This window comes from Nannobrachium achirus, assembly GCF_963921795.1.
Source record: "Nannobrachium achirus genome assembly, chromosome: 2".
NCBI lineage: Eukaryota > Metazoa > Chordata > Actinopteri > Myctophiformes > Myctophidae > Nannobrachium > Nannobrachium achirus.
Window position 1 is genome coordinate 22,229,880 of NC_137811.1, and position 25,356 is coordinate 22,255,235.

At 44.6% G+C, this 25,356-nt stretch overlaps 2 protein-coding genes across 2 annotated transcripts; both read right to left on the reverse strand.

The window, feature by feature from the left end:
* Window positions 1–1,847: 1,847 nt before the first annotated feature.
* LOC308297209 (ubiquitin carboxyl-terminal hydrolase 9X-like) lies at window positions 1,848–9,075 on the reverse strand (the record flags this gene model as incomplete). Its single annotated transcript, XM_080740625.1, is given in 2 exon segments — window positions 1,848–1,982; window positions 1,984–9,075. Coding segments are annotated over 2 exon segments (7,227 nt in total).
* A 5,407-nt stretch (window positions 9,076–14,482) lies between these two features.
* Window positions 14,483–25,205, reverse strand: dscc1 (DNA replication and sister chromatid cohesion 1; the record flags this gene model as incomplete). Its single annotated transcript, XM_080746324.1, has 9 exons — window positions 25,035–25,205; window positions 23,137–23,305; window positions 22,546–22,680; window positions 21,799–21,889; window positions 19,436–19,574; window positions 18,934–18,986; window positions 17,251–17,405; window positions 15,886–16,034; window positions 14,483–14,594 (listed from the first exon to the last, which is right to left on the reverse strand). Exons 1-9 carry the CDS (start codon window positions 25,202–25,204, stop codon window positions 14,483–14,485), a joined length of 1,173 nt encoding a protein of 390 aa, XP_080602450.1. The 5' UTR covers window position 25,205.
* Between the last annotated feature and the right edge of the window lie 151 nt (window positions 25,206–25,356).

Sequence of the window (25,356 nt, forward strand, 5' to 3'; positions counted from 1 at the left end):
TATTATTTTCACTAATAATGACAAGTCAGACGAGACTAAATTATACATTTAAAGAATTGCCCACTTGGCATATTAATCTCAAAGTTATCAATTTAGCATATGGTTGAAATTATTGTTGATGTCAGGTTTATATTTGTTTATTGATTTCAATTTTTTTATTTAAAAGTGATTTTAGGCTACTACTTTTTTTTTATACATCCCACGATTTTGTTACCCATTTTTCACCCAGTAGTGCCAATTGCCTAAACTATAATCGTGCGCGCTACTCTACCTCTGCCAACCTGGAGAGAGCCCCAAATTGAGCTATGCTTCCTTCAATGCACGAGGAGTGAGCAAGCCGTTTCTTGTCTCCTGTCAGGGGAAGCTTCTCCGGTTGGACGTAGTGTGTGGAAAGAACACAGTATTCCAACCAGTTCCTTTCCCCTCCATCAGGCCCCCCGGCTGGCCAGGGGAGGCTTTATAGAGACCAGGATTACTGCATGTTTTTGTGAGGGTACCTACCCTAGGGGACACGAGGAGAACATGCAAATCCACACAGAAAGGCCCTTTCACCAACCCCACCTAGGGTGTGGGCACTGATGATGACCTCAGTGTTCCCCGGCGGGAATCAAACCCGGGACCTTCTAGCTGTGAGTTAATGTCAATTTCTAACAAATTTGCTGTCATTTCAACCTTTCACACCACAAAATATTTCTTTGTTGAAAACGTATGCCGATGTGAAATGATCCTGCACGGAGAGAATCCTACATTGTATGCTGAAAATAGCAGATCTACAAGCTCACAACGCGTTGCTCTGTGACTTGTGAGCTTGTAGATCTGCTATTTTCAAAGCGCAACCATTATTTTAGTTCTACTGGATCACTTCTCCACTAGTCCCCCCCCCTAAATTTTAATCTAGTTTTTATTTGTTGACAAAGTTATTTAGCTTAGTTTTAGTCATCATAGCATAGGTTTTGTTTTGTTTTATTTGGTTTTCATCATTAGAAATCAACAATAGGCTTCACGTGGTGATTCAACTGCACCATTCACTTCCTTTTAGACAGCTAACCTCTGAAAGCGTCTAGCCGATGTTTTCCTCTGTGGCCATATTTGGATAATACGAGCCCTGTTGATTTCCATTATAAAAAGCAAACATTTAAATTTCTCTTTTTATTTTTTGTATAGAACAAGTGAACAAAAATGTGTGGGATTAGCGGATGTTAGCGGTTCTATTGTTGCAGTGGTTTGCAGGATTAGCTCCGGACAGACACACAGACCCAATAGATGGCTTAGCCCTCTTTTCAGAGCCACACCATGTAAAACAAACAAAGTCTTCCATTGCCTTTTTTTTGTTGTTTATACAGTGCTATCCATTTTGATTTATTTTTCCATCAAATCCGCTAGATCTCCCAACAACCATATGTCACTTATGATACTTGAACAGTCAGATACATTCGTCATGTAGGCAAGCAAGCACATCTTATGATACTTGAACAGTCAGATACATTCGTCATGTAGGCAAGCAAGCACATCTTCATCATCATCATCATCAGGCCTGGGATAAAGGTCTTCCAGTTCACTCCCCTGCCTCTGCAGACACTGGCATAGGGTGTTTATCCCAAGGGCACCTTGACTATGGACTAGCAGGCCTGGAGAGGGGGGCTGGGAGGCATGGCTTCTGCCCTTGACAAGAGAGAAAGCAAATGTACCGATGATGAGGAGCTGTCACTCAGATGAAAGGAGACTGGGACGACTGAGGAACTCTGCAGGAGGGGTAGTGGGTGGTGTAGGAACATTACTCTTTAGGAGGAGGAGGACGACGAGGGAAGGGGCGAACTTTCTTGGTTTTCTCCCAGTTCTCTTCATCATCAGGTCTTGGGCCCCAGGTAGGGCCTGGTGATAGAGCAAAGTTTGACCCAGGGCCTTGTGGGTTGTTCATGTACTGGACAGCAGGCCATGTGACCAAATGCCCTGCTGCTGTACTCCTTATCATCAGTTGCTTCCTAGGTCATCAGACTCCTCCTCCTCAGGACAGAGCTTGCAGGCCTTGGCCAATAGGAGTGTGTTGTCATCACTGCTGTGGTAATAATCCCCGTAAGTGCACTGGGAGGTCGCCGTGTATGGCCTCGTCTCCAGCTCGCCCTTTAGCCACTCCACCGCCAACTTCCACTTGCACTTCAGGTCGTCATTACTCTTTAGGATCTGATGGGCCACGTCACATTCGTCGAAGAGAGACACCATGTGCTTGATGCACTCGTACGTTTGTTTCTTGTATAAATTCTTGTCGAGCTGGATGATGTCGAAAAGCCCATGTCTGTCATTAGGGATACCCTTGAGCACATCACAGATCCTGTGGCTCTGCCAAGAGTCGCCTATTTGCAAAATCCTCAGCAGTAGGTGCATTTTATTTGTCAGGTTTAGTTCAAAGCTGCTGCTGTAAATGTATGCCACCTTCTGGAGCAGCACACTGAGAACAGTGGAGGAGAACTGTTGGTTCTCCCAGCAGCTGAAGCACAGTAGCTTGACCATCTCCTCATTAGAGTTAATAGAGTTGCCGTAGCCCTCCATTTTACGGTAGCCCTCAATTATCTTCGTTACGTACACGGCACCTGCAAACAACATTTCTGCCAACTTCGGCTGAATCGGCATCAACAGAGCTGCTGGGTTGGTGTTGCAATATGGATTGGGGAGAGGTGGGTTACTTTCAGAGGACTGCGTGCGTGAAGAGACGTCACAGCAGCGCACCAGCTGGGAGACCACAGTGTAGCGCCCGGCACACTGGTACTGGCGCCCGGCACACTGGTACTGGCAGTAAGGCATCGACATGAACCTGGTGGGAACACTTAGCTTTAGAAGCTGCTCCTTCTCTACCAGGCCCCGATTGGCATACCCCTCAAAGAGTTTGAATAGCCGCGAGTGCCGGCCATGCTCCGACCCCTCCTTATTGAGTAGGTTGAGTACATCTGTCAACAGTTGGTCACTCAGACTCAGGTTGTTGCCGCCCTGAGCCCAGGGTCCAGGGGAGGTGGTGAGAGAGGAACGGGGGCAGTCAAGGGAGATTTGTGCGACATAGATGATGAGTTTGGTGAACCCTTCACGGACGTCGTCACTGGGGCACTCCAGCAGGTACTCTGAGAGGTTGGAATTGTTAAGCAGGACATTTTCCACAAACCAATAGCGTACATTCTTGCTGTGTGTCAGCAGAGGGACGAGGACCCACTCATACCACTCACTGGCGTGACGCGCAACTATCTTGGTGCGAAAGCCTCTGCTGAAGAGGAACCTAGCAGCCAGCTTAACACTTATCATAGCTATCTCCTCTGCCTCTGGCAGAATGTCTTTTCCTGTCGGGGGGTTTAGATAAACACTGTTACAGGTCAGGAGTTTCTTAATGAACTGGAAATATTCCAGGCTGTATTGCCTTTGTCTATGAATGAACTGGCCATTCTCCTTGCGCACACGGTACTCGATTCTGTAGGGCATTTTGACCAGGTGCAGTTTGCTGGAGGAAAGGGTCAGCTCTTTGATGTGCTTGATCATCTCGACGTCCAGTGAGTCCACACGCTCGTAGAACAAGATGTAAGCACTCCACCAGCGGCACACCTCGCCCAATATGCCCATGTAGCTGCCGCCGAAGCACATGTCCTTCATGTCCTCGTCGTCCATCTTGCACTCTGTCACATTGCCGTCATCAAACTTGTACCAACGGTTGCACTCGCCGCCATCACGCTGGGTGATATATGAGTAGTAATGGCCACCGCTGGCTTGGCCCGAGTGCACCAGCACACCCACCAGACGGTATTTGGAACTGATGGGTGGTGTGGGCTCTGATGACTTGTTCTGCTGGATCACCTGGTTCTCCTCCAGCTCTGCCACACCGGTCACTGTGTACGGCCCCATATCCAGCTCTCGTGGGAACTCAAAGTAGTCGTTGAACTTGATGGCGCACTCCCGCTCCCAGTCATAGTCAAAGCGCTTGAGCTGGATTGCCAGCACAGGTGGCAGCTTCTTGATCAACAGCCGCTTCACCGTGTCCACCTTCTTGTCGCACTTCTCACAGTGGTACGCGTTGGCTCCCTCCAGCAGGTCTCCTTTAACATACTGCTCCATAGAGTCCAGCAGGTTCTGGTGGTTTCGGACGTCAACATTCAGGGTTGTGAACGACTCCTCACACTCGTACCTGTGGGGGCAGCCCTGACAGATCTTCTGGTCAGCAAAGGAGCCTCCCATCACCTGGCTGAGCAATGCGGGGTGGCCAAAGGCTTTCAGAGCCTCGTCCAGACTGTCCACCAGGGAGTTGAAGAACTCCAGGGCATCATGCTGCTCCTTCGGGTTCACCCGCTCCCCCCATAGCCTGAAGTGGTTCAAGAAATCTGCCGGGACAAAGTACTGCTGCTTGGAGGCAGCGAGGTGGCCAAAGATGACCTGTAGGTGCTGCAGCACATCAATGTTGTACCTCTTTCTGTCCTCTGACTTGCCAGAGGGCTTGTGGTGGTAACCGAAAGCCTCGTCATAGGTGTTGTTGACCACATTGGTGCCCGTGCTCTCCAGGGCCAGGATGCCGTTGCGAATGGGTGGAATCATGAACAGCTGCTGTATGACAGAGTTCATATAACATGTGGCTCCTGCATTCTTCAGACCAACAAAGCCTTTGTTGGGCCGTGGCCCTATTGGGGGCAAATACTCCCACTCCTTGAGCTCCTCACACTCCAGGTTGTGGAGGGCTCCAGCAACCTGCTTGAGGTTGCGGGGACAGCCTATGGTCAGGGCTACCAACAGCTCAAAGCCGGCGTTGATGGATGCGGAACTACTGCACACTGGTATTGCCTGCTCAGCATGGAAGTTCCTATTCCTATACTGAAGGTAGTCTTTAGACACCGGGAAGATGAAGTCATCTATCAGATCCTTGATGAGGTTAGCTCCATTCTCACAGCCAATGTTGTACTTCTTCTCTGAGGTCTGAAAAGCCAACAGCTCCTTGGTGACATTGATGTGGCCCTCTAGAATGGTGTCCTCCACGCCTGTCTCACCGGTCCTCTTCACCTCATCCCGGATTCTTTTGAGCCAGTCGATTTCATCGTTGAGTAGCACCTCTGCGTTAGGCAGGTTGATTTTGTAGTTGCAGGCGTATTTCAGCAGGCGTTGGAGCAAGATGAAGTAGTTTCCCGCACGCCTGCCACACTCCTTGGCCGAGCTCCCTAGCACGTTGAAGAGGAGGGTGATGAAGGACAGGAGGGATTGGCCCATACCACAGCTGGTGGCCATGTGGAAGAACTGTTCCTGGGCCATCTGACGCACGGATTTGCTGGGGCAGTGCAGCAACATGTCTATGATGAAGGTCTGCCAGGACTTCTCCTTGCTCAGTGCGTCCAGAGCTGTAGGCATGAAAGCTAAAAACAGATTCATCACCTCCAGCGCCTGAAAGCACACCTGCTCATCTTCCTCATCTAGCTCCACAATCATCATTTCATAGATCTTGCTTATTTCCTCATGGGAGCTGAAGATGAGTTGTAGTGTACCACAGCCTGACGCCCACACTATCTTCTGTAAAGTCTGGATCACGCAGATGTCTGGGATGTACTTAGATGACTGGAAGAAGTTATCATTAGAGATCTGCTTGGCCAGGTGGGAGGCTACTTCACGCAGCCGACGTTCCGAGTTAGGGTTGGGGATGTTCACCAGGGCCTTCTGGAGGACAAAGCCAATGGCAGTGAGCAGAAGCTTGGCGACCTTCAGTGCATTGAGGTAGATCCCACGCTGTGTCTCCATGTCTGCAGATGGAGGGAAACTGTTCCTTGTGAACATACTCAACACCAGGGGCAGCCCGCCACTCTTCAAGAAGTTGTACTGGAAATTGCTGGCATCCCCACCCAGTTCACTGGCTGGCATCAGCAGGGCATACACAACCTCAATGAGGTAGAGAACTTTAGAAGGCATGTTGCCAAAGAAACAGGAATCCAGTGTGGGGATGAGGCTCTTCTCACTCAGCTTGGCATGATCCAGACACACTGCATGCAGGTTTTCCACTGTGGTATTATCATGGGGCAAGAGCTTCATGAGTTCCTGAGCACAGTCTCTGATTAGAGGCATGTTGAGGGTACAGCCCAGGTCAGCAACCTGCCACAGGAAGGAGATGTAGTGCAGGTGCAGTGACATGATTACACTGGGCAAGGAGCTCTCAACATCAGGGTAGGGTACATCACTGTAGCGTTTACCAGGATACCCAGAGAAGGAGCTGTCTGTGGTGGAGGTTATGCTGGCATTCACTTGGGTGACCTTGGCTGTGACCTTGGACCCTTCAAAATAGAGCTGTCCAATCAGCTTCCTGTCATCAGCTGGACTGACTGACTCCCGGCCAATGATGAGTTCTATCTTGGAGTGTGTGTCATTGGCCTTGATATGGGCGAGGACGTCACGTCGGACCGAACCAATTGTCTTGTTGGTTTGGGTCCACATTTGCAGGACAGGCTGGTCAGGCAAACGCACATACAGTTTGATGTCTTTCCCCCAGAAAGCCCTCGACATGGGCAGTATAGTCCTCTCCGAATGGTAGTCGCTGTCACACTTGTTGATGTACTTCATGAGCACAGTGAGCACTCTGACCATGTGGGTGGCCTCCTTGTGTGTGCTGTCCTGGTCTCTGTCCAGAATGCACAGGGTGTCATAGGTAGCCTTCAGACGGTCAAAACAAGACCTGATGAAATGTTCATGGATCTCCACTTGATTGACTTGCAGTTTTGGTCCAAGGTTAGTATAGATCTCTTTGAGCAAGTCTATGGCTCTGCTCGCAAAATCATCGCTTACTTGAATCACCACTGTCCAGAGGTAGTCCAAGCCTATTAGCTCCAGGTCATCTATCAGGTATGCTCCATCAGGTTTGACCACCAGCTTCCTCTCCATGCGGTTGACAGACAAGAAGAACCTTTCAAAGCACTTCATGCCATTCTCCGTCAGCAGAGATGGGTCAAGCTGCAGAATGTTGTTTATGAAGAAATCCTTGGTGATGTCCGTATAGAGGTCCGGTAGGTCACCCATTAACTTGGAGTACCATTTGAAACAGGCCTCGCGGTCAGAGAAATACACTGCATTCTCAGTCAGACACTTCCAGATCTTTTTGGCCTCCGGGGCGTACAGCCACAGCTGGCCATCCTTCAGTAGGAAACTCAAGAAGTCCAGGCGCCCCTGTACCTCCTGGACATGACTGTAGCGACTCCCAGCCATCACCGTGTGAGGGTCGACCTCTGCCTGTTCCGCTTTGGAGAACTGCCTAACGGTCTGAATGTAGGTAGACAGGTTTTTAGCCACCAGGGTAACCAGAGCGTGGTTATTCTGCAGTTGGTTGATCAGGTCGTGGCGGTAGAAAATGCTCCTCTGGAATGGATTAAACCTCTGTGGAGATTCTCCAAACAGGCTACATATCGCTCTGATCTGCTTGAGAGCAGGGATTACCCACTTGTCGGTGGTATGCAACTTCACTATGAAGCGATCTAGCCACTGGATCTTTTGGATTTCTTTGTCACTTGAGAGGTTGCTTTCCAGAATCCTGATGTGGGCGCTAAGAGCTTGGTCCATGATGTCTAAAGGCACATCATTGCTGTGTGCCAGATTCCACAGAAGGTCGAGAACCTTGTGGGCCATCATGCCAACCCTATCATGCTCAGCCAGTCGCCTGATCAGCTCCAGTAGCTTTTCGTGCTGCTTTTTGCTAGCGTTGGTCCAGCTTGCCTTGAAGCAGTCAAAGAGGTGGTCAAGCTGCTCAGGAGTGAAATGCCAAACCAGCGTGGCTAAAAGGTTGTGGACATTCTTCACAATGGCCTCATGCTTGCCAGCCTGTGCAGCCCAGATGTTGTCAAGGTCCTGCGTGGTAAGAGCTTTCTCTTCAATGATGAAGCGAAGAATGTTCTCTAGTTTCTCCACATACTGTGGCTGGTGTAGACTATCGCTCAGCACAATGGACAAGATGTTGTTCTGCTGGATCCACTCTGTCATGTCCTTTGCTGTCAGCCAATCATCCTCTGGATTATGGTTCAGATAGCATTGGGGATCGTAGCACACACTGGAGTTCACACTGGAGATCACCTGGTTTACTTCATTTAATGCATTCATTTTGCCGTTAAAAGAGGAAATTTGCAATAACCTATAAATAATATTTAACCTAATCATCTTTAAATTCTTCACTGTCGCCTCCTGGCCTGGGACTTGTGAAGCCAGGTTCCTCAGACACTTGATTATCACGGACAGTGCATCATTTTTGGCTTCGTTGTTCTGGGTCTCTTTCCTTAGCTCGTCGTCTGTGAGGTTCTCCAGAAACTGGGGGACCATCTCGATGATTGGAAGGAAGTACCTCTTCAATGTCTGCAGTGTGAGGAACTTGGAACACTGGCCAAAGGGTTTGAGAAGTGCAGCAATGATCTGAATGTTCAGTGCTTGTCCGCTCGTAAAGCGATCGTGCAACATTTGAAACCCATTTAACATGCCAAACTTGTTTAATAAGTCTACCAACCAGCCCTTGGGTTCTCGAGGGTCCCGAGAGCAGGCAAAAGGTTTGTCAGAGTTACAGGTACGCAATTTGTTAAAAAGGTGGAACTCTGAGTCGGGGTCGGTAGCCATGGCCAACAGCTTCAGCAGAGGGAACGAGTCGTGAGAGAGCTTGGCGACGCACAGCTCCACCAGCAAGTGAGTGTTGTCTAAGATCCACTTGTGATCCACAAGCTGCCAGCCATTGATCGAATCGTCCGTCAGGATCTTGCTGAAGGACGTGGTCAGACCGTCCTGGAAAAACATTTGGCATGCCTCAAACTTGATGTCCAGTCCCTTTTTACTGAGATCTATGGACGCCTTTAGGAGGTCCTCCATTGGCAGAAGTGGAACTTCCCAGTCGGGCCTGTTGATTGTGTCGTCCAGCTTGGCCAGGTCAGCGTGGGGGAATGCTGGCTTCTCCTCCCCAGGCTGAGGGGGTCCACCCCCCTGGTCTCCCTGATCATCTAGTGGGCTCACTGGAGAGTTCCCATTGGACGGGTTAACAGGCCGCCGTCTCCGAACCGCCTGGCTCTGTTTGTCATTGGCTCCCGCCACTACGTCACGTGTGGTGGTCATGCTTACCACAGGGTAAATCTTGGCAATCTTTGGAGCGCTAGCCAGGATGTAAATTGCAGCCGCTTCAACCACAAAGCAGAGGGATACAGCCCAAAAACGAGAGGACCACAAGCACCTGGAGATATGAATGGGACTTTCTGCCTCTATTCATGGGGGTCCAACCTTGAGCGACGACGGTTTTGTCGTAATATTAAATATAAACTTTAAACTTGACTTTAAGTGCTCATTCTGTGTCATTAGGTTACGCCTCTCAGCCAATCCCATGTGAGGTCAGAACATAATAACCATATATGGCTTTGTCAGAGATGTGGGCATAAATTGATAGGGATTGTCTCACACTATGGTTTTAATATGGACTTGTGCAATACCCGTTATCAGAGAGCTCCATATTTGGTCATCTCCATATTTGGACACATGGACAGACACACGGAAACTTGTGGAATCACTGATCACACGAGCAGAAAAGGCGATGCTACACGTGCGATACCATCCCCATTTCTCGCTTCAGTCCGATTTGGGGGAATGAGGCATTCGCCCCGGGTAGGGCGGATGGAGGTTTTAAGCTTTGGGCTGGAAAAGGAAGTGCCACGTTGCACAAGCAGGCCATACATGGCCTATTTGTGTGCCAGCATGAGGTGTTCCTTCAGTGACATCACCACTGGCATCACCAGGAATGCTGGTCCCTCATTGGCTCTTAATTAAGGCGTTACACAAACGTGGCGTTACGAGCTCTAACACAAACTGCTACCTGTATACCTACATACGCAGCTGAACGCAGTTTGTGCGCGCTGCTAGCGCAAGTAAGGATATTTCTGAATCCCTCCTTCCACCAGAGTCATGCACACAACCTCCCTCCCTCTCTCCCTTGTCTGCTCCCTCTTTCTGGTCTAACAACGGTTAGGTGCTGCTGGGCATGTCCATATTTGGAACCTCTAAACAAGGCAGATTTGCACTGATATCGGGGATGTCCATAATTGTTTGTATGTGTCAATACTTGAGCAAAACAAATCCACAGACAACTTGAACTTTAGTATATTAGGCCGATGCCCGTTGGGAACGCATGCGTGCCCCTCCAGTTATGCAATACCCAATTTGAGAGTACTTTGATTTGGAAGACAAGACAGTGGCTTGTAGATTGTGTCCAGCGAATTTCACATTGAAGAATCTGACTGGATCGTTGAGGATCACTGAAAAATCACATTGATTCCAAAATCGAGACCCAAGAATGAAGACAAATGGCTGAGTTCATGGCTGACAGTAGCAACGTCACTGGAGAGACGAATGGAACCTGCAGATATGCCATGAAAGCTGGGAGATCTGCACTGCTCCTCTCCTCTCTTGATCCCCGCCACAAATACCTGCACTTTCTCCAGTTGGATGTACAACTTGCAGTCAGAGAAAATCTCACTATGTGGTGATTGACAGGCAAAATCCCTCAACAGGGACACCCGCAGTCAAAAGTATAAATATGTTTTAATGTAATGTTTTCATTGCAACTGAACAGGCCTCAAAACAGAGAGAAAAATAAACTGCCATGGCTCACTGTGTGAGTGTGGATTCATCAGTTAAAACCTTAATACTCGTTTGAAGGACCATGATAAAGACCTTTTTGTTTTGTAAAAACAGCCGGTCTACAATCTAATTAACAGTAGCCGATCTACCAGCTGAGGAACATGCAGATCTGCCACTTGGCTTGCCCGCAGTAACGCTGAGGAAGGCTTAACGGCCGAAACGTGTCCATTAAATTGTTGCTGGCTGCTCTGCAGCATATACTGTATATCATGCCGTCTTAAATAAGGACTGTTCTGTGAGTGCTGGTGTTCTCGTTGAGAATGTTTTCGTAAAGTTACGTTTCCCGACAGTGCACCCGGCAAAAAGTTCAGTATTATTGAAACGAGTTGGAGTCGTGCTTGCATCCTCGATTTACAAATGTAACCAGTCTAATCATTTCATGTTCTTTCTCTCTAGATTCAAAGGGCACCAACTTCAGTGCCCTTGGAGTACCACAGCTCCTCATGGATCCTGATTCCATATACACACTCTTAATTGCACTGAGCTGTGTGGTGTTTGTCGTTGGAAGTGTAGGCACTTGTTGGGCTTCAGAGTGAAGATATCACTCAATTCTGTTTGGTGTCTCAACTTGGCCATCGCCGACTTCCTCTTCACTACCCTCCTAATTTTCCACATCCATTATTTGCATTATACGTTTGTACTAGCTAGCTGGCATTTCGGGGGTTCATGTGCAAGTTCAACATCTTGTTGTATAATGTCAGCGTGTTTGCCAGTGTATTCGTCTTGGTGGGCATGAGCCTAGATCGCTGCCTGTCCACCTGGGTGGTGGTGTGGGCGCAAAAGAAGAGAACCTCTAGCAAAGCTCAAGTTATCATGTCTGCTGTCTTTTGGCTGGCTGCTGTGGCCTGCAGCCTCCCCAGCGCCTTTATATGGGAGGTCTTTCAACATGGGCCCCACCCCCATATAATTTGTATGTTCGATTTGTCAAAGACAAACTGGTTATGGAGCTTTATAGTTTTGAGTCAGAAAAAGCTTCACTCCATCTTTGTGCCATGTTTTGGACAGTGCCGGAGAGCCCTTTAAAGAAGCAGAGGTCACAGACTAGTCCACACAGATTGAGACGCATTCTAAACAGCACTGGGACTTCCAGCCTGTGAAGGCAGTAGGCTACTATTAAAGTGAATGAGGAACCAGGCAGGAAAGTGCTCTAATAAACACTGTCTTAGTATTTTGACTGTTAAATAAACATTTAAGGAAAAGGAAAACAGATTGTGTCCTGATTTGTTCCGCCCCCACATTATATATTTATTTCGGTATCTTCCTGGGGTCATGGTAGAACAACAACCCTTTACAACAAGGGTTCATATTTTATATTGTAATTAGAAAAATAAAAGATTATATAGTATTAAAATGTTTTAATTTACTGCTTTCTATCGTTTTTAATGATTTTGAGGGTGGAGCCATGCGTAAGTGGCTAATTATGTCTTTTTAGACACAATAAGCCCATTCCCAAGATGCACCGCAAATTCCACAATCTTTCATGGGCAATCCAGTTCTGATCCAGCCAGGTCCACCTCATAAAATGATGCCTTTGCATTGCACGGACGCAGTTGTTACATGTCACATTATTAGTGTTGCTTTCCATGGTGCTTGTATTGCAGTGTATCTCACTTGCATGCAATATTTTTGTGGTTTAGGTTGTATGGTGAGTGTGAGTGACTGGTGAACCAAGAAAAAGTGCCAAGAACATGAATTGCATTCATCTGTGCACTACTTTTTCTATGCATTGTTAACCCATTAAGACCTGAGGCCGATTCTACAAAATGTCTTCTAAATCTTTCTACTACTCTTATTTTATTTATTTTTTAACTTTTCTATGATCACTGATCAGTGGTTCTCAAACGTTTTAATGTCAAGGACCCCCAAAATGATGTTTGCCCACAACCCATCTCAAAATATGTTGTTCCAGGGACCCACCCAGAAGCAAATATTTGAGTTAGAAAAGTTCGCTTTAAAATCGGTTTAATGGCTTAATATAGTAGTGTCACTTTTTATCATTATTTGAAAAGTGTACATTTTTCCTCTCATTACACAGTAGGTTCGGATATTTTAATGAGATGTGTGTTGAGCCAAATTTACCAAGTGCCAATTTGATTGGATGCCAATCACTCAAGTTGAAGCATTGGTTGTTTTTTTAAAAGCTTGGCTATATCTCATGGTTTAAAATCACATTTGAGTATTCTAATGCACCAATACCGGTCTCATATGTTAAGTACACATAAATGACAGTTTGAGAGATTTTGCGTCGTCAAAATGAATATTATATACATTTATAAGCAAAACAATCACCATAACATTGCACCCTAGGGCGCCGTGATGCCAGTCCAGAAGTGCCTCAACTATTTGGAATGCATCATTATCACTTCAGTTTAACCCCACAAGAGTCTTAGACTCTCTATGCTTAGTGAAACAGATCTGCTTTGCACTGTACTAAAGTTATTTTTCCATCTACCTCAACTCTCTTCACCAAAAATAGCAGATCTACAAGCTCACAACGCATCACATGACATACTGTATCTTAGGGAGAAGGATTTGCATACTTACTTAGCGTAATATGATATAAGAGAAAAAAATAACAATGTAATTCAGGGGTGCTGTGGATGAAAATGTTTTTCAAAGACGTTTGAAAACCCCTGGTGTAATCTATGCAAAATACATTGAAAAAGTAGTGCCCATACTGTATATGTAACTTTTTCATGGTTCACATGAAATGGCCGAGTTGTGGTACAGTTTACTTTTCTATGTTTCAAAGTCTAAACATGACCTTATCAGCTGCACCCACAACGTTTTTACAGAAGAGTTCGATACACTCCTTACTCAGCCAAGAATAACTCAGTCAATGTCCATCAGTAGATGATAAATGGACTGAATCATGCTCGTATCATGCTCCATAAGAGATATTTGAAAACATTAGTTACTAGTTACTTTGCAGATACAAATTATGATATTATAAAACATACATAAACCACTTTAGCCCAATTTTATATTGTGGCTGTTTGAAAATAGCCGATCTACAAGCTACAATCTATGCGTCGCATGTAAATCTGCTATTTTCAAACATTTTTGTACTTTTACTTTTAGTACTTATTGCTGCCAATACTTTTATACTTTTACTCAAGTAAATTTTGAATTCCATACTTTTTGAATTCCGTACTTCTACTTGTAACAGATTATTTCTATATTGTAGTATTAATACTTTTACTTAAGTAAAACATGCGAGTACTTTTTCCACCACTGTGTCACAGTGTTTTTGAGACCCAGTTAGATTTGAGACCAGGAGCGCTTGTTTTCTATTGACCATGACGGAGGCGCGCCGTCTCAGGCGACCTTGATCCACGCGAGACACCGGAGACAAAAGGTTGCATGAGCCAAGCACCGTTAGAAGTTGTACACCAGGGGGAAAGAATAGTAAATATTGTTGTGGCGACTGCTTCTGCGACCGACTGCCGCTCAAAAGGGACTAGCTGCACTAGAAAACAAGTGCTCCTGGTCTCAATCTCACTGGGTCTCAAAAACACTGTAACATATCTTTATTTTAAACCTATTTTGTGACCCTTTTGCCAATTAAAGCTGCAATCCTGGGCACTACTCTACCACTGCCAACCTGGGGAGTGCCCCGAACTGAGCTCATTCTTCCCTCAAATCATGAGGAGTGAGCAGGCCGGTAATGTAGACTTTAAATATGTATGGTACTACGATTGAAAAAACGGCAGTGTTTCTTTAATTGAAAAAACATGTACAAAGTCAACGGACAGAAATAAAGTCTGCGTTGGATTGACATTTACAAGTTAGAGGTTATGCAGGGTTATCTTATCAGAGAAGTTCATAAATGTCTTCAGGTCGCCACAGGCCTTCTGGAGTTGAACACCTTGACTCCATTCTGCATGGAGGAGCGAGCATACTTGGTAAGGAGAGCTCCAGTAGTTTGTTTTTCTCCACACAGGTCCCTGGATAAGGAAAGATAACATACACTCAGGGACTAAATACTTATGTTATGTACAGAACAATTAGTCCATCGCATTTATAATTATACAACAGGTAGTTCTGATGAAGCAATCTGATTGGTTGAAATAGCAATCTACCTGTGGTGATATTGAGCATTATGGAACAGGTCTCATCAAACAAAGAAATCAGCTGCGTTGGTCGCAAAAAAGCTGCCGGCTCGCCATTATAGTTTTCGTTGGCGATGCTTTGTAAGCATCTACACTAGCAGTTTCATGTGATGTGTTACACATTTGTTACACATTTCTATTGAATATCTTAATTATAATGGAATGAAGTTTACATGTATTTCTTTTTTAAATGGTAACTGTTGTATAATCGCAATATTACACTTCAGCGTTGCCTACGGAACTCACCTTAGGATCGTTGCTGCAGCAACCCAGGCATGCCGATATTCACGATAACACACACCCTCTTGTGTAATATTGCTTAAATGACATACTAAGTTGTGAGGTCAAATGTACATGTTGTTTTCTTTTCACTTTCCACTCAGCAATCAACACTGTCATTAGTAATCTTGTTAAAGGACAACTTTGTTTTTTTACAACAAGAGTTCATATTTTAGATTGTAATTAGAGAAAAGAAAAAGTGAGTGTTAAAATGTTTTCATTTGCTTCGTTCTATTGTTTTATCGCGTTTACCGTGCTAAAATGTGGGGCATTTGTACGCATGGGGGCATGCGTTCAAGTGGCTAAATATGTATTTTTAGACACAATAAGCCAGCAGTTTCTGTATTGCTATTTACAGTAACACTTCTAGCCCCCATAAGTCACATCCAACCATGAAAGGTTGCGTTGTATCTTGGGAATGGGCTTATTTTGTGTAAAATATATATTTAGCCACTTGTACGCATGCCCCCAATCACTGAAATAAGAATCTCTAAAACAGAAAGAAGTAAATGAAATCAATTTAACGCTCATCTTTTATATTCTCTAATTACAATCTAAAATATGAACCCTTGTTGTAAAAAACTAAAGTTGTCCTTTAAGTCAAGTTACATTGATTATTTTTCCAGTCTCTGCACATTTGTGCCAAACAATTAAAAGACTGTCCCCGTTACATTTTAGAAAAGTCCTTAAATAATTGATGGCATTATTTATTTATTTTTTAACAAACATAATGTTACATTTTCTATCTCCCAAGATCCATTTCTCCATTACGCCTCTCATAACTAATGATGTTATTATTCGGGCATGGATCAGATTATGATTATATTGGACTGTTAGCGACACCTACTGGATGTATGGAGTGATGTCCTCCTCTGTCCACTTCTCTCTGCGGCTGAAGAGCTGGTTGAAGCGTTCCATGGTGTCCTCTGAGAGATCCTCCACCTTCAGCAGAGAGATGGTCTGTGGATGACAGCTACGGTCCACCAGGGCTACGCTCTGGAAAACATACACACTAATCACTCAGGTGCTCCACTCCACATATAGTATTTTCTTAATCTAAAGTCTAGGGAAGTCAGTTACTGTAAGTCAGATCTGATATTGTAACTTGTAAATATTGATATAAATGACATATAGCTGCATAACCTCCAAACCCTCTTCTTCTGCAATAACATTATTGTGGGCTCGCCTGAAAGGCGAGAACACTATGTTATCTTCATCATTTATAGAGTGAGTTCTGTCCCGTGAGTTCCGTTTGCGTGAGTTCCGTCACAGACAGTACAAAGGCAGGGCCCTTAGCCAATGAGGTGCGGAAAACCTGGGAGTGGTAGCTGGAGTATTGGTTGAGCTTCATATGACAGTTAGCACGCTGCAGAATATAGTCACGAGCGAGCCCACACTGTTTCGTATGAACAGTATCTCTAGTTGTACTTATAATGTGGTGTGCATGACAAGACACCAGTGTGGTAAGTTACAGTTACTAGACTTAAAAAGTAATTAGTTACTAGGGAAAGTAACTTTTGTGTTATTTTGTCTTTGCTTCAAAACACTAGTGTTGCTGTGAGACAACAAGACAACTCTACATTTTAGAACTTTTAACTATTATCACATAGAACGTAGAATTGAGGGAAGCATGAGGTCAGTCCACTCCATTGCTCTCCCTATTAGACCATTGGCACTGGGTGAAAAAATCATGGGATAAAAATAGTTAAAGAAAAAAGAAAATAAAAAGATTTAGTCGACTAAAATTGTAACTAAAACACAAACATTGCAGATGACTAAAATATGACTAAAACTAAACAGAATTTTATTCAAAAGGCTAGGACTAAAACTAAATCAAAGTTTGCAGTCAAAATCAACACTGGTTACAGTAACGTGTTATAATATGCTACTCCCAACACTTCCAATAAAGCAGGGGTTTTCAGAGTGGGTGACGGGGCACCCTGGGTAACGTGACGGCAGTCCAGGGGTGCCGCCAGATCATTTGACAATATTTGGACATTTCCTTTCATTTTAAACTTGAAGTACGTTAAGTAAGTTAAAGTAAGTTATTTGCAGTCAGTCCTAACCAAAATGGCTACTATCTCAACGTTTTCCTCGCAACATAATCGCTAAAATATGCTATAAATATAAGGTGCTGAGAGTGAAAATCATGAATATAATGTAGGGGTGCCTCGGATGAAGTTTGGGAATCCTTCCAATAAAGAACGCTGACCTTCAGCTGTTCCAGTCTGGTGCCCATGCCTTCTGGGACGCTCTGTTGCCACACCTCCTGGAACTCCTTGAGGTTGAACTTGACGGCGTTCTGCAGCAGCAGCAGGGCCAGGGCTCTGCACACCTTATCCTCGTCCAACGCATAAAACACCTCATCTGGACGTAGGATGGTGTGAAGGGTGGTTAGAGGAGATGCAAGCAGAATTAGCTGTCGGAAACACCACTACAGATTGTGTCCACTAGTGATGCGCGGATCGACCCGGTGCCCCCACCCGCCCGCCAACCCGCGGGTGGGTGGGTCAAGGTTTTCAGACTCCATTGGCGGGCGGCGGGCGGGCGGGTTATCACCACTCTCATGTGCAAAAAAAAATAAGAATAATCACCTGTTCTTATTAGCCTTTTATTCTTAATAAGAGTAGGCCTATAAGAATAAGAATACTACGTTTGAATACGAGCACGACGAGCGAGCGAGTTAAAATGCGCCAGAGAGGAGCGAGGTTTCCTTGGTGCGAGGACCGTCCCAATTCCGCTCCTGTTAGGGCCGCGAACCGCATTTTGCCAACATTTGACACAACGTGAGCACAGCAGAGAAGATGCACAAACAATTCAGCGATTTCACTTATGTCTTTGTCATCCACAAAAGTCCGTTTATAAATACTTTGTGTCGGTTAAGTTATATAACCAGCCAGTCAACGGATACGATTTGACACAACTTTCGGAAGTGAGACGGATTTTTTGACTGAATGAACCAACCACGCTCACCTCGAGACTCCAGTCCAGTCGCTCCCATCTCTCCAATCTGGTGATTAATCAATAACCAACAGGATTTAATATTGTCCGTCTTTTGCTGTCTGTTTAAAGTGCGAGGTGTGTGCTGTATAAATATGATTGACATAAAACCTGAAACGCCATTCTTACCCCGACGATGCCCCAGAGAGAATGAACGTCTTTGAAAGAATGGCTTTTAGGCTAAACCCCAATTTGAACAACACGTTTGTTTATTTAGCTCATGACAATATTGTGATACTGTCGACCTTTCTGTAAAGCGACTTTGGGTACTTAGAGAGCCGTATATAAAGATGAGCTATTGTGGAGATGATATACCATCTTTTTTTTAAATGCAGGTTGCGGGGCGGGCGGATTCGTTGATTTATATATTGTTCTGCGGCGCGGGCTCGGGCGGGTTACGTTTCGTGCGGGCTGTGGGTCATGCGGGTTATGAAAAAAAGCTGACCCGCGCATCACTAGTGTCCACTATAGAGTAGGGCTGTCACAATTATTACATAATCGTCTAATCGTGATTATTTGACATTATCGCAATTATTTTGTCATAATCGTGAATGTTGAAAAAAAGCCAGAAATAGTGGAAATAGCAGATCTACAAGCTCACAACGCGTCGCATCGCGACGCGTTGTGAGCTTGTAGATCGGCTATTTCCACTATCAATGTTAGTTTTTAAGTAGTAAGTTGTCAAATATGTCAGTAATGTATTTTGTATATTTAGGTTATGTGTCATATCTACCATATGCAACTTCAAAGCCTAAAAGCCAAACAGAAATGTAATTATCAACGACAAATACACAATTAAATCGTTAATCGCCAATTATTTGAGTGACAATTAATCGTCATGTAAAATGTCATATCGTGACAGCCCTACTGTAGAGTGTGTCCAAAACTTTCTTACCATTTTCTGTGTAGCGTTTCCCAAAGCAGTTCAAGGTGTGTTCAATCATTTCCCTTTCAGTGAAATGGAGAGAGGGGGAACGGACAATATTAATTGCATTCCTTCAAGTCTCAAATGTCTCCTTCATGTTAGGCCTATGCTATTTTAATATCCTGTGCAACCTTTATATTCTTTTTTTTTTTTTTAGCTACAGTACATATCTCTTTAGAAAGTCATTATATAACCAATAACTCCTCAAAATGTAACTAGTTATTCTTTTTTAACATAAGGTTTAGAGATGTTTGATTATGACTGACAAAAGCTGACTGGTCTTAGTGTCTCTCTGGAATCTGGATGGTCATTTTAAATGCCTAAACTGTAAACTAAACGTGGGAAGTGAGGATGCTGGTGTTGACTGTTCGCCGTTTCACCCCAATGTATGAAGGAATGGACCAGGGTAAAGTGCTCTGAGTGTTAAGAAAAGCACTATAAAAATGCTATCCATTATTATTATTAAACTTACTTAGGCTCCAGCGCTCCCAGTTCCTCCAGACAGGTTTTCAGGTTAACCTTGCTGAAGGACCACGACTCCGAATCCACCAACTGGGTCACATGACCTAGCAGCTTCACCTCATAGTCGAACTCCAACACACGCCAGTAGCCTAGACGAGAGACAGAGAGAGGTAATGACAGAGAGAGAGAGGAAATATTGGATGTAGGGATGGGACAATATGAACATTTCACGTCACTTTAAAAATTGCAATTTTACGATATTATCGCGATATAAAAATATCCCCAACATCCATTATCCTGGGACGGGTCTTTTTTCACTCTCTACCAAATCTCTTTACCAAAAAATAGCAGATCTACAAGCTCACAACACGTCGCAACACAACGCGTTGTGAGCTTGTAGATCGGCTATTTTGTGGCAAAGAGATTTGGTAGAGAGTGAAAAGAAGACTGTATCAAGTATGTTATTACCAGGTCCCTTTTACCAATTATAGAGCGTTTAAATGGTACCGGATATGCAGCTTGGCAAATAAAAGGTGAATTGATCCCAGTGCATGACAGATACATTTAAATTGATTTATTATTGTGAGTGTTTTTTAATCACGATTAGGCCTGGGGCGGTATGGACATTTTGTTACCGCGATTACCGTCTTCCCATTTACCGCCGGTACTGCGGTAATTACCGCACCCCCGTATCTATTAATTAAGGTTCGGCGATAAGCCAAAATATTGCAATCATCTTCCCAAAAGTCGCCTCTCCACAGTGGAGAGGCGACACAGCCTGACTGCCCGAGATATACTTCTCCGTACAGCACAGCGGGTCTGGCTTTCAAAGGAGCAGATCTACAAGCTCACACCACATCGCATCCGCGATGCGTTCTGAGCTTTTAGATCTGCACTGTCGGGTTACCATAGTAACGTAGGCTAGCTACTTGGGCTTTTCAGACACAAACAGCTATGTGAACAAACCAGAAGAGGAAGGGTAGTCAGATCGTGTACAGTGATTCTGTAAACTCACGTCACGTCACGTCACGTCTCAACTCTCAAATCACAGTGATTGAGTGCTGCTATATACAGGTTTTAGTTACAAGACTTGACAGAAAAGGTTATAAAATCGCCGACGCGCCGCTGGACGGAGCACAACGTGCGACGCGGTGGAGCTGGAGAAAGTAAAATAGTTTCATTTTCGGTTTTGTCCACGCGGCCCGCGCTCCGCCAGTAATCCGTATGAATAAAAAAAGATATGCCACAACACAAGGTATGTATTAACATCCTTGTGTCGAGTGGATTACAGAGAAAGTATATGCTGCATTGCTGCTCCGTCATAGAGTTGTGCTCCGTACTCTACTGCCCTGCGTGCACTGTGTGTGTGTGTGAGTGACGTATGTGGGCGGCTTCCAACGTGTGGTACACGGCCCAGAGCAGAGCGGCATGGAGCGCATGCGGTCCTCGCTTCTCCCCCGTTTTAAAACTCGCTCGTTCTCAATAAAAATAGCCTATTTGTTTGTCTTTTTTGACCGCGGTAAGGACCCTGACACCGCGGTAGGCCGCGGTATACCGCGATACGGCGGTACGGCGGTTACCGAACCCAGCCCTAATCACGATAAACGATAATAACGATTATTGTCCCATCCCAAATTGGAAAATTGGTTAAATTGACACAGCAGACATTATGCCCCACTCTGACATGGTGTTCACAATTCAGGCAGATGTTAAATACATTAAGTCTTTAGGGTGTTTTTGTAGCCTGGCGGGCCATCCCACATACTGCGTTCACTCACTCTCATTCCTTCCTCAGTATGAGGTCTGGACTTCCGGGTATAGGCAGCGAGTATGAGACATTGGCCCCGACCCGATCATTTTCTGATCGGGGCCAATCAGTGACTGCGTTTCAACTGCTGTCCGCACAACAAGTGAAAAGCTTCCCCTGATTGGTCCATGTGTAGATGGGTGACGTAGATGTTTACTGCAGCATTTTCAAAACAACATGGCTGCCCTCGATGTAACAAGTGTAACAGTTGACGCTTAAACAATACAACAAGCAATAAGTATTTCAGAGTTGGAATCAATTACAACACTTAAAAAGGAACAGGAGCATGCGCTAGCGGAGCTCATCGGCCGAAAAGACGTCTTTGTTTGCCGTTCTTCTGACTGGCTGCACTTTGATAACAGATGTTTTGCTTCGCTGATTGGTTAGAGGAGTCAGTCTCTCAAGGCAAGTACTCCCACCCACTTTTCAAGCTGCCTATAGGCCGAAGTCCAGACCTCATACTGGAGAAGGAATGAGTGAGTGAACGCAGTATGTGGGATGGCCCGCCAGGCTAGTGTTTTTGTACCTTGTGAAATGAGTTAAATGAGTGAAACAGGCCAGCATACCATCTATCTGACAGGCATGGATGGTCTGAAGGTGGCTCTTGATCTCCTCCTCGCTAGCCTGGATGGTCTCCAACAGATCCGTCATAGTGTACTGGAAACAGGAAACATTGGAGAGAACCATTTGCCACCGGGGGTCCCTGCTTCATCTCTCTCTCAGTTAAGAAAAACACAGAAGACCCCTGCACTGTAGACCCACATGTGATCTGGGTCATCATCAGCACTAGAATTCTCATACCCATTTAGAACGGGTACACATTATTGTGTATCATTATGTTATGCTTTAACTATTGAAAAATAGCAGATATACAAGCTCACAGCGCGGCACCGAGTGCCGCGCTGCGAACTTGTAGATCTGCTATTTTAGAAAAATCGTGAAAATTAGAATTTTGACCCGATTCTATAAGTGTCTTTTGAATCCATCTAAGATTTTTTGAAAAACCTATGTTTCTATGTCAGCAATCTGGCTGGCCATCGTCAAAGAAAAGATCCTTTTCACTTAAATGGAGCTCAGTTAGTCTGTTCTTGAGAGACTACTATGTCAGTGGTTCTCAAACCTTTTCATGTGAAGGACCCCCAAAATGATATGTATTTGGCCACGGACCCCCATCATTTTCACGACTTTTTTCAAAAATAGCAGATCTACAAGCTCGCAGCACGGCACTCGGTGCCGCGCTGTGAGCTTGTATATCTGCTATTTTTCACTGGTTAAAGCATTCAATAATTCTAGGCCTGAATGGGTTAATTTACCCTGTGTTCAGTGTTCTCCTCCTGGCCAGGTAAAGCAGGTCCTTCATAAGGATTCTCCATCAGAAGTCTCTTCAATTTCTTCAGCTTAGGTCTCTGCTTCCGCAGTTCCCAGTAGTTGTTACAGAATCCCCAGATCTACACCAGAAGAGGATAAAGTTAGTGTATAATAAGATAATGTGCGTATAATGTGAATAATAACGGGTATCTGGTTTCGATCCTGGACACTGAATGGCTGTGAGTGACCTCATTCTACAAAGACAATATTATATTAAATGGTATATGGTGCATTTATATGGCACCTTTATCCAAGGAGCTTTACATAACATTGTGCATTACAATCACCCATTCACACACTGATGGCGGAGGAAATCATGCAAGTCACCAACGGGAGCAATTAGGGGTTCAATGTTTTGCTCAAGGACACTAACTCTGGGGGAGCCTGGGATCGAACTGGGAACTTTCCGGTGTATAATACGTATGGGTACATACATAACTACATATTTGAACCACAGACATCATCACCTCATGTTGTTCTCATCGTTTTGCAGCGACAAATGCGTTGTGCACAATAATAATATGTAGTTTCTGTACCTGCGTGTGCACCAGATGAGTGCTGTCCTGACTGTCAGTCAGTTGGTCTGGTGTCTTGCATCCAGGTAGAAGCAGCAGCAGGTTGGATGTGTCGGCTATCTTCAGATCGTAGGTCCTGTTCCCCGTGCACAGTACTGCACGTTCATCCTTATCCCCTCGAATAGTCAGACTGAGAAAGAACACCAAGACATTATGGTTAGCCATTGGGCTACACATACTGGTAGCTGCTAGACAGGATGGAAAAGTAGGCAACATTTATTAAGGCCCATTCCCACTGGGCCAGATAAAAGATAAAAAAAATCTCTTTCTCCAGATATTTTTCCATTCAAAGTGGATGGTAGATACAGATAAAAAAAAATATCTACCACAGATATTTGCCACAGATACTTTTATCTGTGGCAAATATTTTTAATGGAAAAATATCTGGAGAAAGAGATTTTTTTATCTGTTATCTGGCCCAGTGGGAATGGGCCTTTTGGTGTAGCCTTGGATCAAGACTATCATAGATGTAATTTATCAAGTCAGAAGTTTACTTTCATATCAAATGTCAAAATCATTAAAATACAAAAGTCTTATCCAAGGCTAGTAATGGTGTAAAATCTTCAGTGTGTCCAACTGTAGCTTACACTTGTAACTTACAAGTAAAAGTCTGTAGTTCAAAATGTACTTGCGTAAAAGTACAAAAGTATTGGTATCAAAATGTACTAAAGTACCAAAAGTAGAACTTACTCAGTCTGCAGAATGTCTATAATTTCACAAGTTTTCAAATGTATAAAATGTCTACAAAGGATTTTACCCATTGTGAGCTTTCCAATGGCCGAAATGTATATAGAGCTGAAGTGGTTAATATATGTAGTAATAGTAATTGTCAAATAAGTGTAGTGGAGTAAAAGTAAATTAGTTTTTGCCTCTGAGATGTAATGAAGTACTAGAAGTAAAAGTATTGAAAGTAAAGTACAAAACATATGTCAAAAGTGAAGTACTGTATACCAGTGGTTCTCAACCTTTTCAGGTCGCGACCCCCCAAAATAATATAATCATAATAACTGGGGACCCCCCACCCTACAAGCACAGTTGAAGCATAACATGTCGTATAACACGGTTCTATTGTGAAAATAGCAAATCTACATGCTCACAACGCCTCACGTTGCGAGGCGTTGTGAGCATGTAGATCTGCTATTTTCACAATTTCTGCCTCTAATATTTGACAATTTGGCCAATGTTTAATTTGTCATTTTATTGGTATTAAAAAGTCCTTAAATTGTCACTTTAGACATGTGCATATACCCTCTACACTTAAACTTTGTTGGTTTGTTCACTGTTGAGACTGAGAGAGAAAACAATATTGTATTGTACATTAACTTAATCATCTGGGGACTCCCCAAAATAAATGTGGGACCCCCTTGAGAAACACTGTGTACTAGTTACTTTACACTACAATTCCATTGATTGATTGATTGATTGGTTGATTGATTGATTGAAGAGTTTATTAGCAGTTTGCAATAGAAAAAATCACACCCGTGTGAACTGAGCGGTGGTTTACCCACCAACCCCCCCCCCCCCCCCCCCCCCCCCTCCCCCCTCCCCCCCTGTGTGTGTGTGTGTGTGTGCGTGTGTGTGTGTGTGTGCCTGGCCTGGCCTGAAAACAGCGCCCCTCCCTTAACATGTGTGGGCATAAAAGGTACTACACCACATGAGGCTACATACAGACCCACAGACCCACCCACATACCCACATACCCACCCACATACCCACCCACATACCTACACACACGGCCACGCTATGGAGACGGTGTGACCACCGCTCAAAAAGTACAGTTTTATCATATGACAGCACAAATCACTGGTAGGGCCTACATTGGTGTTCTTTGTAGTCAATCCATTGAACAACGTGTTTACCTGTCCCCAGCTTCGATGTGTTTGCACAGAGTGTCGTCCAGCTCCATCAGACAGTAGTCCCCAGAGGACACATTGTCCCCGAAGGACAGACAGTGGACAGTGTTGTTGAGACCCTCCTCTTCAAGCTTGGCTATCTGCAGGGTGGCCTGGACCTCCTCTAGACTACGCATTGTTTAACGCCTTCTTAGACCTCCAAGTACAATGAATTAATCTATTGGTCAATACGACTTTATACAGCTTGAGATCGGCTGTTGACAAGTTGTATTATTGTGATAAAATCAATACAGAAGTAAATAAACAATACTAGCCTCCGATCCGATCG